At 40.9% G+C, this 17,645-nt stretch overlaps 1 protein-coding gene across 4 annotated transcripts in view; it reads right to left on the reverse strand.

Annotated features, from left to right (window-relative positions):
- arhgef28a (Rho guanine nucleotide exchange factor (GEF) 28a) overlaps positions 1 to 17,645 on the reverse strand; it is a 379,030-nt gene that overhangs the window by 173,112 nt on the left and 188,273 nt on the right. Inside the window, exon 1 of one of the 4 annotated variants that reach the window (XM_072257923.1) lies at positions 15,577 to 15,755. The exons of the other annotated variants lie outside the window; for them this stretch is intronic. Coding sequence (XP_072114024.1) covers positions 15,577 to 15,661 — 85 coding nt within the window. The 5' untranslated portion in view covers positions 15,662 to 15,755. Of the gene's footprint in view, positions 1 to 15,576; positions 15,756 to 17,645 lie in introns of those variants that run through there. 4 annotated transcript variants of the gene reach the window in all.

The following is a 17,645-nucleotide window of genomic DNA, read 5'->3' on the forward strand; positions in this document are numbered from 1 at the left end:
ATGGAGGCTGACAGCCTCTATCACTGTGGCGATGGCAGGAAGATGTGGTGAGCGCAGATGTGTAGGAAATGGAGGAGATGTGGGTGCGGGCAACATCAGTAGTAGAGGGAGGGAAACTCTGCTCTTTAAAAAGGACATCTCTCATTTTCTATAAGGCTGATCTTTACTTTCAGGTAGTGGAGAAACACCAACCTATTTTAGAGATGACTCAATGTAGACATGAAGTGTCACTTGTGAACTACGGTGACTATTCTGTATCGTTGACGGGGCTGACAATGGTACAGAGTCCTGCTGAAAGGCCTCGGCCCGAAGCATCAACTGTACTCTTCTCCATAGATGCTGACTGGCCTGCTGAGTTGCTCCAGCATTTTGTGTGTGTTGAATGCTATAGAGTGCTTGATGCTAAATGGGATTTTGGAGCTGGATTATAGAGCCCAGGGAAATGTCTCCACATCTCTGACCTATGTTTAGTACATGGTGGAAAGTCTTTCCAAATAAAGTAGAGATCATCACTGCATAATTCGGAAGCATTGATAATAGGAGCTTATTGAAAGCTAGTGTCTGAAGCCTCTTGTCACTGCTAGAAGCTTGGTAACGAATGCCAAGGGGAAACGTTTAAAATCCGTCTTGTTTGAGATGGATGATGCAGGAACTTGTGTAGCAAGATGACAACTCAACATTTATCTTCAGAACTCCAATTGTTTACAAAATCCTGCTTCACGCAAGCAGAGACTGGGTCTTCATTCAGGGCCCTCGTGTGGAGTGGGATTCTCACGTAGCCTTTGAAAGTCCAGCAAAGTAGTGTTCTCTTCAGTCCTCATCACCCCGCCCTCCTTCCTCAATGCCGCACTCCACTGGCAGGGTGGCTACAGCAGGCAACAACAAACCAAGAAGCTCTCTCTGGAGATGCCATCAACTTGCCCAGTCAACAAAATCTCAGCCTGATCACGTCTGGCAACATCAACATGGCCAAGGGGGTCATTGCTCTCTGCTGCTCATAACGAAGGAAATACCCCTCTTGCATGAACATAAGTATGTGCTAAAAATTGCCAGATGTGGCACCTATCAATCACTGTCACAGACCAGCGTGGACTTAAATCTGGGGAAAATCCGAGACTACAGCAGCTTCACACAGCTGAGCTCAATAACCACCCCATCAAATAAATCCATGACAAACGGACAAATAATTAAAGCTCTCTTTGACTAGTACAGATGCAAATCTGTTTAGTCCTTATTTCCTGTCACTGGTCTACTCTTTGTGTTATGTCAGCCGGGTGCAGATGGACAGGTGCCAACGGAGTTTTGTTCATGGATTAATGATACCACTGCTTATCATGCACACTTTGACTACAGCTTGCGTAACACAATGTTACAAGTGTTAGATGATGTACTTTAATGTTGACCTAGTGAACCACAATCAAAATTATCCACAGATAAGAACACATGGCCCACAAAAATCCAGCAAATATCCATCCTATTATGCTACAATCTTCTTCTCTTATCTAATAAGCAACATCTGTGTAGCAACTTTTCTTTAAATGACATTGACCATAAATTAGAAATAAAGAACATTTCTTGCTGGTAATGTCTATTTATAATTTCTCTCATTATTTGAGAATATACTTCCCTTCTGGGAGATATTCATGTCTGATTCCCAGTAAGCTAAAAATAGAGATGGCCTAAATGTTGTCATTCTCCCTCTTTTTAAACAACTGATTTATTTATATAACAGACATCCATGGGCCTGTCCACAGAGACATCAAACAAGTTTTATACCTTGACATATAATGAGATATAAGGACAGATTACAATTAATCAGGAGTTGATTCAGGAGAGGAGATCAGAGATCAGGATCTTATAACTGAAGATACAGCATTAATTCCAGAGATGATTAAGAGGTCAGAATTCGATGATTACAGGGACAGGGGTGTTTAGAAATATTTGAGATCAAAGCAATGGTCTTCAAAATAAGGACAACACTTCTAAAATTGGTGGTGTTTTACCAGAATCCAATGTAGGATCTGTAAAGCACAGGGATAAATAGGACATGGTGAAAACTAAGGCATGAATTTCCGAAGCTTCTTTTCTATAAAAAGATTTGATAGGGTTTCCCGTTTGCTAATTCTGTGCATCTGATCAACCTATAGTTGACAAATTAGTTAGATTGCCAAACCCATTCCATCAATTTTTAGTTGTGGGATAACTCTGAGATTCCTTAATCATAAAAGGATGGGGAATCCCACAGGCAAGCACTCTCTATATACGAGGGGTAATTGATAAGTTCCTGGCCTACGGTGGAAGGAGGTGAGTTATTAACTTAACTTTCTGCATTATCACTCAAAGAGTTGACCTGCATGTGCACGTAACAAGAGCTGTATAACTCATCTCCTTCTACTTTAGGCCATGAACTTATCAATCACCCCTGCTGTGGACACTTTTTGGAGGTCCAAGATCCGTATGCTCCATGACCGCTGGACTAAGTGTGCAAATGTAGGAGGGGACTATGTTGAAAAATAAATGTGCTAGGTTTTCTAAAATTGACTCCTTCTACCTTAGGCCACGAACTTATCAATCACCCCTCATACTTCAAAGTTCAATTTAATAATCTTCAAAATGGTACATTCTGAATTTTATATAGATTGGGAATTAGATGGGAAAATCCTAGAAACATAAAGTAAGGAGACCAAGTTCTACTCATACTTTTCCCCTGATTTTTTAAGGGACAATACAAAGCATGGGATAAGCTTGGTATCAAGTCTTTGGTTCCATGCCATCATGAGTGCAATGAGTAACATCGGAAGATGTAAATTTGGCAAGATTGGGCTTTTCTAAAATAAGAAAAGCAGGAAAAGCTGTAAATAATCATGTCAGCAGCCCTATGAAATGAAATGTTTCAAATCAATAACTTTCTTCAGAACAAGGAAAAGTTAGAAATTAAACCTATTTTAGGTTCCAGAAAACAGGGAGGGGTGATGAGAATGCCCATGATCAGGTGATGCTGCTACCTTGAGAAGGCTTGTTAAAACTGGAAATATAAATTAGCATGGAGTACATTCACTGAGAAATCATTACTAACTTTCTGAAGATGTCAAACACAGTTCTGGTTGTTACATTACAGAAAGAAAGTGAAGGCCTTGAAGAGGGCTTAAGAGAGATTCACCAGGACGTTGTTTGGATTAGAGAGTACAGGTTGAGGTTTAAGAAAATCTACTTTTATATGTACCAAATGGATGAACTTATAATTTTCCACATTATAGAACAATACAACAAGGAACTAGGCCTTCAGTCCATTCACAAAATACTGGAGGAATTCAGGGGTTTGGACAGTACCTCTGGAGGGAAATAAACAGTCAATTTACACAGACATGTTTACACAGACCATCTATTCTAATCCTACTTTAATCCTCATTTCCACATCCATTTACTTCACACTTTAGCCCCTAACAGGAAATTTCCTGCCACTTGCCTACACAAAGAGCAATATATGACAGACAATTAACCTAGCAACCAATGTGTTTGGAATGTGGGAGGAAACCAGAGCATCTTGGGGAAATCCAAAAAATTATGGGGAGAACATGCAAACTAAACGGAGAGCATCAAACCCAGGTCTCCAGAGCTGTGAGGTGCGAACTGATTTGCTACTGGACCACCCACTGCCAGGGCAGATATATTCCATCTGTCCATGCCTGATATATTCCATCTGCCCATCTGCCCTGAACTCACCCATTCACTTAGCTTGCTTGTTTTTTTTCTGCTGACAACTCATACTCCTGCTTAGTTTTGTGTGATCAGTAAATTTGCCATCCTCAAGACATTAGACAGATGCAAAACCCCTTTTTCAAATCCGCGCTGGCTCTGCTCATTCCTGTTATACTTTCTGAGGTATTCTGTTGTTCGATCCATTGTTGATCCCAGCTACTACTAGTTGGGCTGCCAAGCTAACAGGACAGATTAACTCTTAAGAAAGTCAGATCTGTATCTGCAATAATGGTTCAAATCTGCTACCCTCAAAACCACAGGCACTAATATACTGTAGAACCTTTAGAAAGAAGATGACCGATGCAGCCACTTACTCTATGTCAAACCTTTTCAAAACTCTGTGATAGTTTTGGAGATTCTTAAATGCTAAAGAATAATACTAATGATTTGATATAAATGTTTATTTAATTTTAAATTAAACTTGAATTAAATAGTTAATACATCCTAAAAATAAAGATTAGCTTATGCTAAGACTCAGTTAATTCAAGAGAGGGTATGTTTCTCGACAGCATTCATTGCCATAGAAAAGAACAGCACATAAATGGGCCCTTTGGTCCATCGAGTCTGTGTCAAGTCATTTAAACTGCCTACTCCCACTGACTTGCTCCGGGACCACAACCCTCAATACCCCTAACATCCATGTACCTATCCAAACTTCTCTTAAACCTTGAAATTGAGTTCGCATGCACCACTTGCGCTGGTGGCTCATTCCACACTCTCATGACCCTCTGAGTAAAGAGGCTTGACAGAAAGTTAATTTATTGCTGTTATGCACGCAGCAAACTTATTCATGACTGATAATGTATGGTGGATTAAAGAAGCATAACATTACAGCTAACTGTTAATATAAATCAACTTGTATTTTCCTTTTTTCTTACTTTTACTACATGGTTAATTAGCTTCCCAGTTTTAAAATAGATTATGGACTTCATGCCATGGCCAAAACATTGGCTAAATAACTTCTGAAGGAATGATGTAACAAACTCAATAAAGTCATTCATTGTAAACAGCAAACCTGCACATTGTATAACAAAAAGTTTTCAGTATTTCGAGTAAGAAGATCTAATACTTAATTGTATAAATGACTATGCAGCTAAAGTGCTATTTGATAACATCAGGCATGTAATCAACAAAACAATCGCACTATTGTTGAGTGGAATGGTAGAATAAGGAGCAGCGGTATAAATTAGAAGGGACAATGTACGTTTGCAGGAAAGGAGCAATTGGAAGGCATGTGTGCAGAAGTCTATAAAGATGGAGTAAAGATGAGTAGTAAAAGTAACCATCTAGGAAAATCTTGGTCCAATTTCAAAGTCCTGTTTAGCTTCAGTCTGAACTGGGACTGGTTTTGGAGCAAACCCTGTCAATGAGAATGAAGAACAGGATATCTTCATAGGCTAGTTATAAAATTTCTGAGCACAGCAAATCTGAGAAGGATTCTTCATAAATCTTTTTATTTGACAGTAGTTGAAAATAAGCGTTTAGTGAGGTTGGTGCTCCTATTTACATTATTCTTGAAAGATGGTAAGCGACACACACAAAATGCTGGAGGAATTCAACAAGTCAGGCAGCATCTGTGGAGGGGTATAAGCAGTCCACCGTTCAGGCCGAGGCCCTTCTTCAGGATAGGGAAGGAAGGGGTGGAAGCCAGATTAAGAAGGTGGTGGGAAATGGGAAGGAGTACACATTAGCAGATTATAGGTGAGACCAGGTAAAGGGGGAGGTGGGATGAAGTAAGGAGCTGGGAAGGGATAGGTGGAAGAGATAAAGTGATGAAAAAAATTGAATCTGATTAGAGAGGACTGTGGATCACTGAAGCAGCAGGAGAACCAGAGGGTGGTGATAGGCAGGTTGGAAGGGAAGTGGTAAGAAGGTAAACAGATTAGGGAAAAGAAAAAGGATGAGGGAGGGGGAGATATTAAAGAAGTTGAAGAAAATGGTATTGTTGCCATCAGTTTGGGTGTTACCCAAACCAAATATGAGGTGTTTTTTTTCCTCCAACCTGAGTTTGGCCTCATTGTAGCAGTAGAGGAGGTAGGTCATGGGCAGCCATGTGAGAATGGGAATGGAAAGTCAAATCCTGCCTTTTGTGGTAGACAGAGCAAAGCCACTCGACAAGGCAATCCCCAGTCTGAGTCCATTCTCACTGATGTAGAGAAGCACATCGGGGAGACCCTCTTTTGGGATAAACCCCTGTTTTGTCAATAAGAGAAATGTAGGCTGTGTAGCAATAGATCTGATAGAAGCATTGGCACCTTCTAGAGGTTATCTCTGTCCAGATGAGGGTCTACAAGACTGCTCATGCTATGATAGGTTCTGATAGCTGCCAGACTGATCACCCTCTAACGTCGCCTGTCAATTGGTTCCAGATGTTCATAGCAATAGTAATGTTTACATAGAAAAAGTCAGGTTTCATAAAAAAAGACACCTTGCAAATCTAGCTAGTCAATGTTACTTGACAAGTTGTATCATCAGTACACATACAAAAGCTGCAGTTTATCACAACAATTGATGATGTGGAGAAATATAATTTTATTGCTCAAATTTTTTCAAACGTCCTGGCCAAAGGTACCTAATGCTATGATTGCTACTACAATACCCACCATTTAATGCAAATACAATGGCTTTAGAGCACAAAACAGTGCAGCAAACAACAGGCCCATAGGCTCACAATGTTTGTATCGAACATGATGTGAATCCAAAATATTCCCAAGTGTCTGCAGAAGGTCCACGTCCTCCTATTCCCAGCTTTATTCTGCCTAAGTGCCCCATAAACTTCACAATTGTACCTGCTTCGACCACTTCCCCTGGCAGTACATTCCAGGCACCCATTACTCCAGTCTAAAGAAAAATTGCTTTGTAAGTCTTGTTTAAACTTTCCCCAATACTAATGCCCTCTGGTAATTAAATTTCGTACCTGGAAAATAACTCTGACTATCTATGCTACCAATGCCTTTCATAACTTTATATACTTCTTTCAGCTCTCTGCCCAGCTTCTAGTGCTCCAGAGAAAACGATCAAAATTTGTCCAAACTCTGCTTATAGCTAATACTGTCCAATCCAGACAATATCCTGGTGAAGCCTGTGTCCACCCTCTCCAAAGGCTCCATGACCTTACTGTATTGGACCGCAAAGCACTCCAGCGTGTGGTGAAAACTGCCCAGCGGATTATCGGCACCCAATTGCTCACCATTGAGGACATCTACCATAGACGCTGCCTGGGCAGGGCAAAAAGCATTATCAAGGATGCATCTCACCCTAACCATGGACTTTTTACTCTCCTCCCATCCGGTAGGCGCTACAGGAGCCTCCGCTCCCACACCAGCAGGCACAGGAAGAGCTTCTTCCCTGAGGCTGTGACCCTGCTGAACCTCACATCACAGCGCTAAGCAGTACTGCACCCATATTGTACTGTCTCAGAACCTTTATATTTGTGTGCTGTAGCACTTACTTTTTATTCGCAGTTATTTTGTAAATAACACTATTTTTTGCATTTCTGTCTAGATGCTAACTGCATTTCATTGGCTTTGTATCTGCACTCGGCACAATGACAATAAAGTTGAATCTAATCTAATGTAATCTAAAGTAATGTGGCAGTGAGATTTCCGAAAATTGTGAAGCAAAGCTTCTAACACTTGCAACATGACTTTCTGACTTCTAAACGACGATCATCGAAGACCAGAGTGCCATAAGCCTACATTACCACTCTAGCTGCTTGTGTTGCCACTCAGGGAGCAAAGATCACTCTGTTCATCAAGCACCTAAGGGTCCTGCCATTTATTGTATACTTTCCCCTTGCATTTGACCTCCCAAAATGTATCACCTCACACTTGTCAAACTCCATCTATCATTTCTCTGCCCACATTTCCAATTGATTTATATCCTACTGAATCCTTTGACAACCTTCTCACTATCCTCAACTCCACTGGTTTTTGTGTCATCTGCAAATTTACTAATCAGCCCACTAAATTGAACAAATTAATACTAACTATTAATCAGCCCATCAAATGATACAAATTGTTCATTTTTTGAGTTGATCATTTACAGCTGAGTTTGGCATTTACAGCTATAGCTTATCAGAGCTATAAAAATCTGATCTTCTAAAGTGTGCAATGACAGAACACGATAGAGGACTGGCCATCAATATGTGCTCATTTGTCAGCAAACAATAATGAGAGGTTACAGTTTGATAAAACATTGCATTTGTAAACAAATTCAATGAAAATGAGGAATGGAATGCAGCTGTGGTATAATGTACTTAAATCCTCAATCTCACTCATTGAAGAGAGGTAAGGGGTGATCTTAATATTTTTCACATAATTATAGACACAGTGAACTGTATGTGGTATTGTCCTCTTATTTGTAAGGGAGAGACACATTTACATTGTGTCGGATTCACTAGTATAATCCATCCTTTCCATTTGTAATACTCTACATATTACAAACACTACACTTAATGAACTTTTCCTCTGACTGCAGAGTTAAATGGAGTCCTGATACAATGAATATTACCAGACAAACATAAAACGTCTTTCTCAGTCTCTGGGTCAAATGGATCACAGCAACCTATTTGCATGCTACTGATGGATGCAGGTTTGCATCCTGCACCTTGCCTCCTTTTCACCGACTCACTAAGCACACACTCCCAAATGACAAGAGTTCATATAAAATTGAAAGATAATGTCTCATGAATGCCCTGCTTGCAGTTTGCAACTACAAGTACATGTCTAACTAAACCTAGTCCCAGATCAGATATAAACTGTTCCTAGATTTAACAGAATTTAAACAGTTAGTCAATCACAAATCTCCATTTGAAGTTAAGATTAGAACACTGGCAGGTAATACAGTGGTATGCAAAAGTTCGGGCACCCCGGTCAAAATTCTTGTTACTTTGAATAGCTAAGCAAGTAAAAGATGAACTGATTTCAAAAAGGCATAAAGTTAGAGATGACACATTTCTTTAATATTTTAAGCAAGATTACTTTTTTATTTCCATCTTTTACAGTTTCAAAATAACAAAAAGGGAAAGGGGCCCGAAGCAAAAGTTTGAGCACCCTGCATGGTCAGTACTTAGTAACACCCCCTTAGGCAAGTATCACAGCTTGTAAACGCTTTCTGTAGCCAGCTAACGGTCTTTCAATTCTTGTTTGGGGGACTTTCGCCTATTCTTCCTTGCAAAAGGCTTCTAGTTCTGTGAGACTCTTAGGCCATCTTGCATGCACTGCTCTTTTGAGGTCTATCCACAGGTTTTCGATGATGTTTAGGTCAGGGGACTGTGAGGGCCATGGCAAAACCTTCAGCTTGCGCCTCTTGAGGTAGTCCATTGTGGATTTTGAGGTGTGTTTAGGATCACTATCCTGTTGTAGAAGGCATCCTCTTTTCATCTTCAGCCTTTTTACGGACGGTGTGATGTTTGCTTCCTGAATTTGCGGGTATTTAATTGAATTCATTCTTCCCTCTACCAGTGAAATGATCCCAATGCCACTGGCTGCAACACAAGCCCAAAGCATGATCGATCCACCCCCATGGTTAACAGTTGGAGGGGTGTTCTTTTCATGAAATTCTGCACCCTTTTTTCTCCAAACTTACCTTTGCTCATTGCAGTCAAAAAGTTCTATTTTAACTTCATCAGTCCACAGGACTTGTTTCCAAAATTCATTAGGCTTGCTTAGATGTTCCTTTGCAAACATCTGACGCTGTATTTTGTGGTGAGGACGCAGGAAAGGTTTTCTTCTGATGACTCTTCCAGGAAGGTCATACTTGTGCAGGTGTCCCTGCACAGTAGAAGAGTGCACCATCACACCATCTGCTAAATCTTCCTGAAGGACTTTTGCAGTTAAACGGGGGTTTTGATTTGCCTTTCTAGCATCCTACGAGCAGTTACCTAGGAAAGTTTTCTTGGTCTTCCAGACCCCAACAAGACCTGTTCCTGTTAACTGCCATTTCTTAATTACATTATGAACTGAGGAAACGGCTACAGGAAAATGCTTTGCTATCTTCTTATAGCCTTCTCCTGCTTTGTGGGCATCATTTATTTTAATTTTCAGAGTGCTAGGCAGCTGCTTAGAGGAGCCCATGGCTGCTGATTGTTGAGCAAGGTTTGAGGAGTCAGGGTATTTATAAATCTTTGAAATTTGCATCACCAGGCCTTTCCTAACGATGACCGTGAACAAGCCATAGCCCTAACAAGCTAATTAAGGTCTGAGACCTTGGTAAAAGTTATCTGAGAGCTCAAATCTCTTGAGGTGCCCAAACTTTTGCATGGTGCTCCTTTCCTTTCTTTTCATTCTAAAATTGTACAAAACAAAAATAATACACTAATCTTGCTTAAAATGTTGAAAAGAATGCTTCATCTTTAAATTTATGACTTTTGGAGATCAGCTCATCTTCTACTCTCTTAACTATTCACAGTAACAGAAATTTTGACCAGGGGTGCCCAAACTTTTGCAAGCCACTGATGCAAGTCTAACTGACATGAGGCATTTTGCAGTATGAAACCCTGTGGGGTCACATTCTAATCAAGTCATCCTAAGCCACAGTGAATGCAATCATGCAGGGCAGAATACAAAAGGTTCAGGACTATGAAACAAATATGCATATAAAATAGTGCATTATTCTTTGCCACTCTTCTGTGTCAACAATCTTTCAGTTCAGGTTTCAGAAATGATAAGTAGCCCACCATCACCCTCCCCCCCTTTATTAGGTGCAATTAAAAAGGCTTCGTGCAACATTAACAGTGTATTGACAATTTTCAGTAGAATATAAAATTGGTCACTATGGCTTTTTTGGAAGATGATGTGAAAATTTTGAAGACAAAAGGACACTGATGTTTTAGACTAACTGCTTATGCTCTGGTTTCCCTTCCACCAGAAATCCCAGCAAAAGCACAGAACACAAAATATTGTTTCTCCCTTTTGGAGATAAATAATTTACACAGAGATGCTGTTGAAACAGTGTGCAGCTTATTCAGTGGAATGCCATGTCACAGGTTCTGGTGAAAATAATTCATATCCATGAATATAGGAGGCAATTAAAACCCAACGATGTCACTCTATTTTCATTCAGCATTGAGGGTAGCTCTACTGATCCAGACAGCTGTCTCTGTCACCAAGTGAAAGACCCTCAGATATACAAATCAGACAGAAAAGTGGTGGTAGTAGAGGGTGTTAGTATCAACCAGTATGGACCTAGCCAGCTGAAGATACGCAGTCTCTGTGTAATCAAATTTCATGCGATTCTACATCGCCATCGAAGTAAGGAAGTGATAGACTAGCAAAGATCATAAAGTGCTTTTATTTTATATTAAAAAAGTAACACTGCAAGGGATTTCCTGTAGCATTTTCCAACGATATTAAATGTATGCAGCTTAAACACATTCCTCCAGGTTTGACAAGAAGCTCAGAGACCTCAGTCTTCACACTGCCCTGCGCCTGGATCCTGGATTTCCTGTCGGATCACCGGAAGGTGGTATGAGTGGGCTTCCTCGCACCTCTGCCCCTCACCACAGGTGCCCTGCAGGGCTGTGTACTAAGCCCCTTCCTTTACCCATGACTGTGAAGACACCCACAGCTCCAATCTGCTAATTAAATTTGCTGATGACACTACACTGATTGGCCTAATCTCAAATAATAACAAGGCAGCCTATGGAGAGGAAGTCACACCCTGACCACAGTGGTGTCAAGAAAACAACCTCTCCCTCAACATTGCAAAAACAAAGGAGCTGGTTGTGGATTACAGGAGGAATGGAGATAGGCTAACCCCTATAGATAACAATGGATCTGGGGTTGAGAGGGTGAACAGCTTTAAATTCTTTGGCATAAACATCACCAAGAATCTCACGTTGTCTGTACGTACTGGCTGTGTGGTGAAAAAGGTAGAACAATGGCCCTTTCATCTCAGACGGTTAAAGAAGTTTAGTATGGCGCTCCAAATCCTAAGAACTTTCTATAGGGCCATGACCGAGAGCATCCTGACTGGCTTCATCACCCCTGGTATGAGAACTGTACTTCCCTCAATCATAGGACTCTGCAGAGAGTGGTGCGGACAGCCCAGCCATCTGTAGATGTGAACTTCCCACTATTCAGGACACTTACAAAGGGCCCAAAGGATCATTGGAGAACCCGAGTCACTCCAACCACAAGCAGTTCCAGCTGCTACCATCTGGGAAACGGTACCACAGCATAAAAGCCAGGACCAACAGGCTCCGGGACAGCTTCTTCCACCAGGCCATCAGACTGCTTAATTCATGCTGACGCAACTGATGGTCACGTTACATTGACTATAGAGGACGTCCTGGTCATCCACTGTGCCTAGCCCCATCTCCAGCCATCTCGACTCTCTTCTTGCCACTGGATCCAGTTGGGAATTGGGAAGAGAGAGTGAGGCTGATGCTGTGCAAGTCTCCCTCACTTAAGTCCAAATCACACACTAGTCTCAACACCATCATAATAGTGTTGAGATCCTCATTGACGTCGACAATGGATGAACAGATATTTAACAACCTTGTTGTACATAATATTTATTATAAATTACCATAATTGCACATTTGAACGGAGACATAATGTAAAGATTTTTACTCATGTATATGAAAGGTGTAAGTAATAAAGTTAATTCAATTCAATTCTTTATATGATTGCATTACTGATCCTTTGAAGTGACTTCTTCCAGGTTAGTTAATGAAATGATACAATAAACTAATCTGTAAAGCTGATAAGACACTAACACTTACTGAAAGTGGTTTACATTGTTTTACCTACAGCTAAGATACATCACAGGAAACCTTTCCACTCTTTCGCCTTCCAAAGCAATTAACACTCCCCGACACATATACAGAAGTTGGAAATGATTCTTCAGTGAAGCTTAATACCTCCCTCCCCCATTACATATTCTTAAATATCTTTCAAGCTATAGATGATGAGGTTACATAAGCAATGTTTCTATAACAGCTTGATTACATGCAAGACACAATATTAATCCATGTCATCTCCAAAGCTTCTTTCCTGAAGCTCTCCAGCTTCCCACACAAAATTCTAATAACAGCAATACCCTAAATGTCCTGACACAACTTGTGTTAAATGGTCTTTCCTGCTCTCCTTGTTCTGTTGGCAATTATTGACTCTGTTCATATGTTCACATTTATTTAACTCGATTATTGACATTTGCACATGTGACCATTCTGCTACTTGCTGATTGTACATAGCTGTTCACACTATTGTCTTGTTCACTATTGGTTGCTGTCGTGTTACGGTATTGTTCTGTGCTTTATGTCTGCATAAATGGGGTGTATATGGGGTGTCAGGGAGGGGTAGCACCTCTGGTGGGGAACATGTCACGTCCTTTTCAGGGCGGTTAGTCCACCTTTGGTCCCCACCTGGCACTCAGCTCTCACCTGTGGCTCCCCGTAGCTGTTTGCACGCGACAGCGGCCACACCCCGGGCAACGGCTTCGACAAGCCGGCTAAACCAGGTGAGGGTAGCCGACGGGTCTCAAACCCTCGGTGAGATAGGGAGTTGTCTATCCCAGCATGTGAAGACAGACTCCGGCGGATTGAGCAGACGAGACCAATGGAAGGTCCAACGGTCAAGAAGGCGGTCTCTGCAAGCGTCGTGGAACGTGTAGAGCAGGACAAGACACAGAAGATGTCCTGGTCATCCACTGCGCCTAGCCCCATCTCCAGCCGTCTAGACTCTGTCTTGCCACTGGATCCAGATGGGAATTGGGAAGAGAGAGTGAGGCTGACGCTGCGCAACTCTCCCTCACTTAAATCCAAATCACGCACTAGTCTCGACACCATCATTATGGTGTCGAGGTCCTTATCGACGTCAACGATGGACGAACAACAACATGTCTGCACTGAATCAAAATCAATTCTGGTATGTTTCACATACTAGCAATAAAGTGATTCTGATTCTGAAGTAAACTAGTATATCATAAACACAAAGAGGTTCTGCAAATGCTGGAAATCTTGAGGAACACACACAAAAAGCTGGAGGAATTCAGCAAGTCAGGCAGCACCAAACAAGGGAAATGAACAGTCAATATTTCAGGCAGAGACACTTCATCAGAACTGGAAAGGAAGGGGGCAGAAGCCAGAATAAGAAGGAGGGAGTGGGGGAGGGGAGGAGTAAAAGCTGGTCGGTGGGAGGTGAAACCAGGAGAGCGGGAAGGTGGGTTGGTGGAGGGTTCGGGGGGGGGGGTGAAGTGAAAAGTTGGGAGGTGATGGGTGGAAAAGGCAAAGGGCTGAAGAGAAGGAAATCTGATAGGAGAGGACCACGGAAGACAAAGAAGGAGGAGGGGCACCAGAGGGAGCCAATGGGCAGAGAAGGAATGAGAAGGGAACCAGAATGGGGAATGGAAAAAGAGAGAAGGGGGAGAGGGAGAAATTACCGAAAGTTAAGAAAAATTAATTATCATGCCATCAAGTTTGAGGCCCACCAGAAAGAATCAGAGGTGTGGCCCCTTTGTAGCTGTCACGTCAGCCATGGACAGGCATATTGGAATGAGAATGGAAAGTCAAATTGAAATGGGTGGCCTCCAGGAAAACCTACCTTTTATGGTGGACAGAGCAAATGTGCTTGACGAAGTGGTGCCCCATTCTGTATCAAGTTTCACTGATATAGAGAAGGCCACACTGGGAGCATTGGATAGAGTAGGATATTCAAAGACAGTCTTACAGGTGAAGAATCACCTCACCTGGAAGGACTGTTTGGGGTTCTGAAAGGTGGTGTGGGAGGGTCTGAATGGGCAGGTGTATTACCTGTCACACTTGCAGGAAAAAGATCCGGGGGAAGATCAGTGGGGAGGAATGAGTGTAGAGTGTTTTTGTGAGTAAACTAGTAATTCCTAGATACACACAGATCAAACCACAACTGCAGGCAAAGTTGTGTTCCAGATATGTAGACCATCTGTGCAGCATTTTCTAATCTTGTTACACTCTTTCATTACTTGCACAATTTTGACTTTTATTAATGTCCCAGCAAATCTAGATGTCAGATTTGTGGCAGTTAATCTAATCTACCCAAAAACCAAAACTTGGACAACTGCCTAAATGCATGAATAAGCAAAAAAATGCCAAAACGTACTTGAAGACCATGGCTCATTTGGAAGCATTTTTGCCCCCACTCGGAAGAGGATAGGTTCAAAAACACACTCTAGAACATTGTGCACAGTAGTTCAGGGTGAATACAGTACTGAGAGATGCTGTATTGATAGAGTAGTCACCATTCTATGTTAAACCAGTGTTCTCTGCTCTTTCAATTAGACATAAGATAGACTATTTTGACAAAGAGCAGGAGATTAATAGTGGTTTCCTCATCAATATTTAGAACTTAGTAAACAAAACTAAATGGATTTTCTGGTCTGCATCACAAGGGTTTGTGTGAGAGTTTGCTGTCTACAAATTGTTTCCTTGCATTCATCAACCCTACACTTAAAAAATACTTTACTGGGTGGAAAGCACTTCTGGAAATCTTAAGATCATGAAAACCACTAAATATGTTTTTCATTAAACACTGGAGTATGCAACTGGAATTGACGCAGTTAAAGAAAACAATGTTCGTCATTAAAATCTCTCCTAATTAATCATAATCACAATACTCCTCAAAACTTTTTGAAAATTGCTCTGAAAGATAAGATCCTTATTTCTGTAACCATCTTATTGATCAACAACGCAAGAGACACAAGTGAAAAACAGATTCATGTAATTTACAGCTCTTGACAGAAAGCCTATTTCCTCTTTCACTGTCTCAAGGAGAAATAAAAATAGATCTTAAAGATGAATTTTATTTAAAGAAAAAGGTAATTGGATTTAATTTCTACCTTGTTTAGATGCCCTGCGTCGAATCCTCATCTTAGGAAAAGATGGCCAAGAATAATTGAAAGGGGAATCTGAGTCTGAATCCATTTAATGGCTTAAATTAAAAAGACACGAGAATGAACAGGCATACTTAAACGGGATTTTGTTGTGCACGCAAGTGACTCGAAGCTGTGAAGTGAGTCTAGCTGTGAAGCGAAATAAAAGAATGAAGGAGGCTGGTATCAAATTGCCCAATAACCCAGGGGAGGGTGTAGTAGTAAAACTGTGGTCTCTTCGGGCAATCAGGCATGTAGATGAGTTATAAATAACAAGGCAAAACTCAATGCAAAACTATGAAATGTGAGAGGAACTGCACCCACTATCCGTGTGTATTTGGAAGGTCGGCATAAGCCCATAAATCATTAACTCACCTTTTCATTTCTATGCAAATACATCTCCGGTGGAGACACCCCATGCAAGGAAATCAGAAGCTAAACAAAGGTAGAAATAATTTCCTTTCCTGCCTCAAAAAAAATCTTCAAGTAAGTTTTCCTTTCCCAGAGACAAGAAAATTAAACAAAAGCCATCTTAAGTATTCATTTACAAGAAAACAAGAAAATAAGAATCACATATTTACGTAACTGTTTCTGCGAACTGTTGATAGGAAGTTCAAGGCACAGGTTAAACAAATGATCTCAGATTCTCGTTAGGGACAGGCAATCCTTTGCTGGAGCCCTTTGTCAAACTACTCAGTGCAGAGATACTTACAAACATCGGCCAACGTGCAGAGCTGGGAACCGAGAAAAACAAGCAACATCTCTACACGGAACCTGACTACTCAATAAACTAGCAATCTGACGATCTGTACATTTGTGTACACACCGTCAAATCTCATGTGATTCAAACTTTTCAGAGCAAGATTTGAAACAAAATATCAATGGCATGCTCATTAAAGACTGTTAGCTTTATAATATCTATTCCATTATTACAAAAATGAGTGAGAGCTGCAAGATTTTATAAGCCTGGCACCTTCATAGCACGATCTAACCTCACTGCTGTGCACAATAGAGCTAGTGACCAATTCACAACAAATCCTCCATTCTTGCAGTCTCCTGAACAACTTGCAAGCAATTAGTATTCAAGCTTGCACTTGTTACCCTCCCCCAACATATTTTTCCCTAGCTTTTTGAATCTAATCATGGGCACACATTAGTAATCACAGCATAATTTGTTGGACATTTGTTGAACATGCCATTTTATTTTTATTTTAGAAAGGGAAAGAAACACGTGCCTCCATGCTGTGCATGCATTTGTAAGAAGCGGAGTTAGGACAAGAGGAGATTGGTTTAAATGTCAGCTTTTCAAAACTTTGACATTTGAGCTTGTTAACATTCCTCACTTCAGTTCAATTATTTTTCAACCCACTGCAGCGTTCTGTAACAAGCTGAAATTATTCATTAGTTAGCAGATTTTCTATTATACACACAGAACCACCCAACATAGCTCATTTAACTTGCAAACGTAGGTACACTATTAGACTATCTTGAAGATTACATAAGTGCAAAAGTATTTAAACATTACACAGAGAGCTGAAGACAAAAGACCCTTTATGTCACCTATAATATGACAAAGGGCCAAATCGAGTTGGCTCTGGCCAGCAGTTTTCAAGGGAACAAGCAATGTTCAACCATTTGCAGGTAAGTACATGCCAGGCTTGCATGGCCCAGCAGAGGGGCAGATAAGATGGCACGTGAACTCCAGCATCAGACCCTGATTGCACCAGGATTCCCTGGTGTTACATCTGGAAATATGCCTCTTCAATCCTAAACCAGTGAGACCTGCCATGTGATTGGAGCCCCTATTTATTTCAGTGAGGTTTGCCGATCTTGACATTAGGAAGGAAAAGACAAGTTAATTTCATTGTTCTTTCTTATTTCACAGTCATAAATGATCACAGAGTTTAAAATAATCAGATTTTGCTTTTTGTTAATTCATAAATTTTATTTGAAGTCACTACAAATATTTTATCTTTGATAGAAGGCAATGCTTTGCCCCATTCTTGCTCGTGTCAAGTGCTTCAACAGCAAGTCAT

Source organism: Mobula birostris, chromosome 5 (genome assembly GCF_030028105.1).
Source record: "Mobula birostris isolate sMobBir1 chromosome 5, sMobBir1.hap1, whole genome shotgun sequence".
NCBI classification, from domain to species: Eukaryota; Metazoa; Chordata; class Chondrichthyes; order Myliobatiformes; family Myliobatidae; genus Mobula; species Mobula birostris.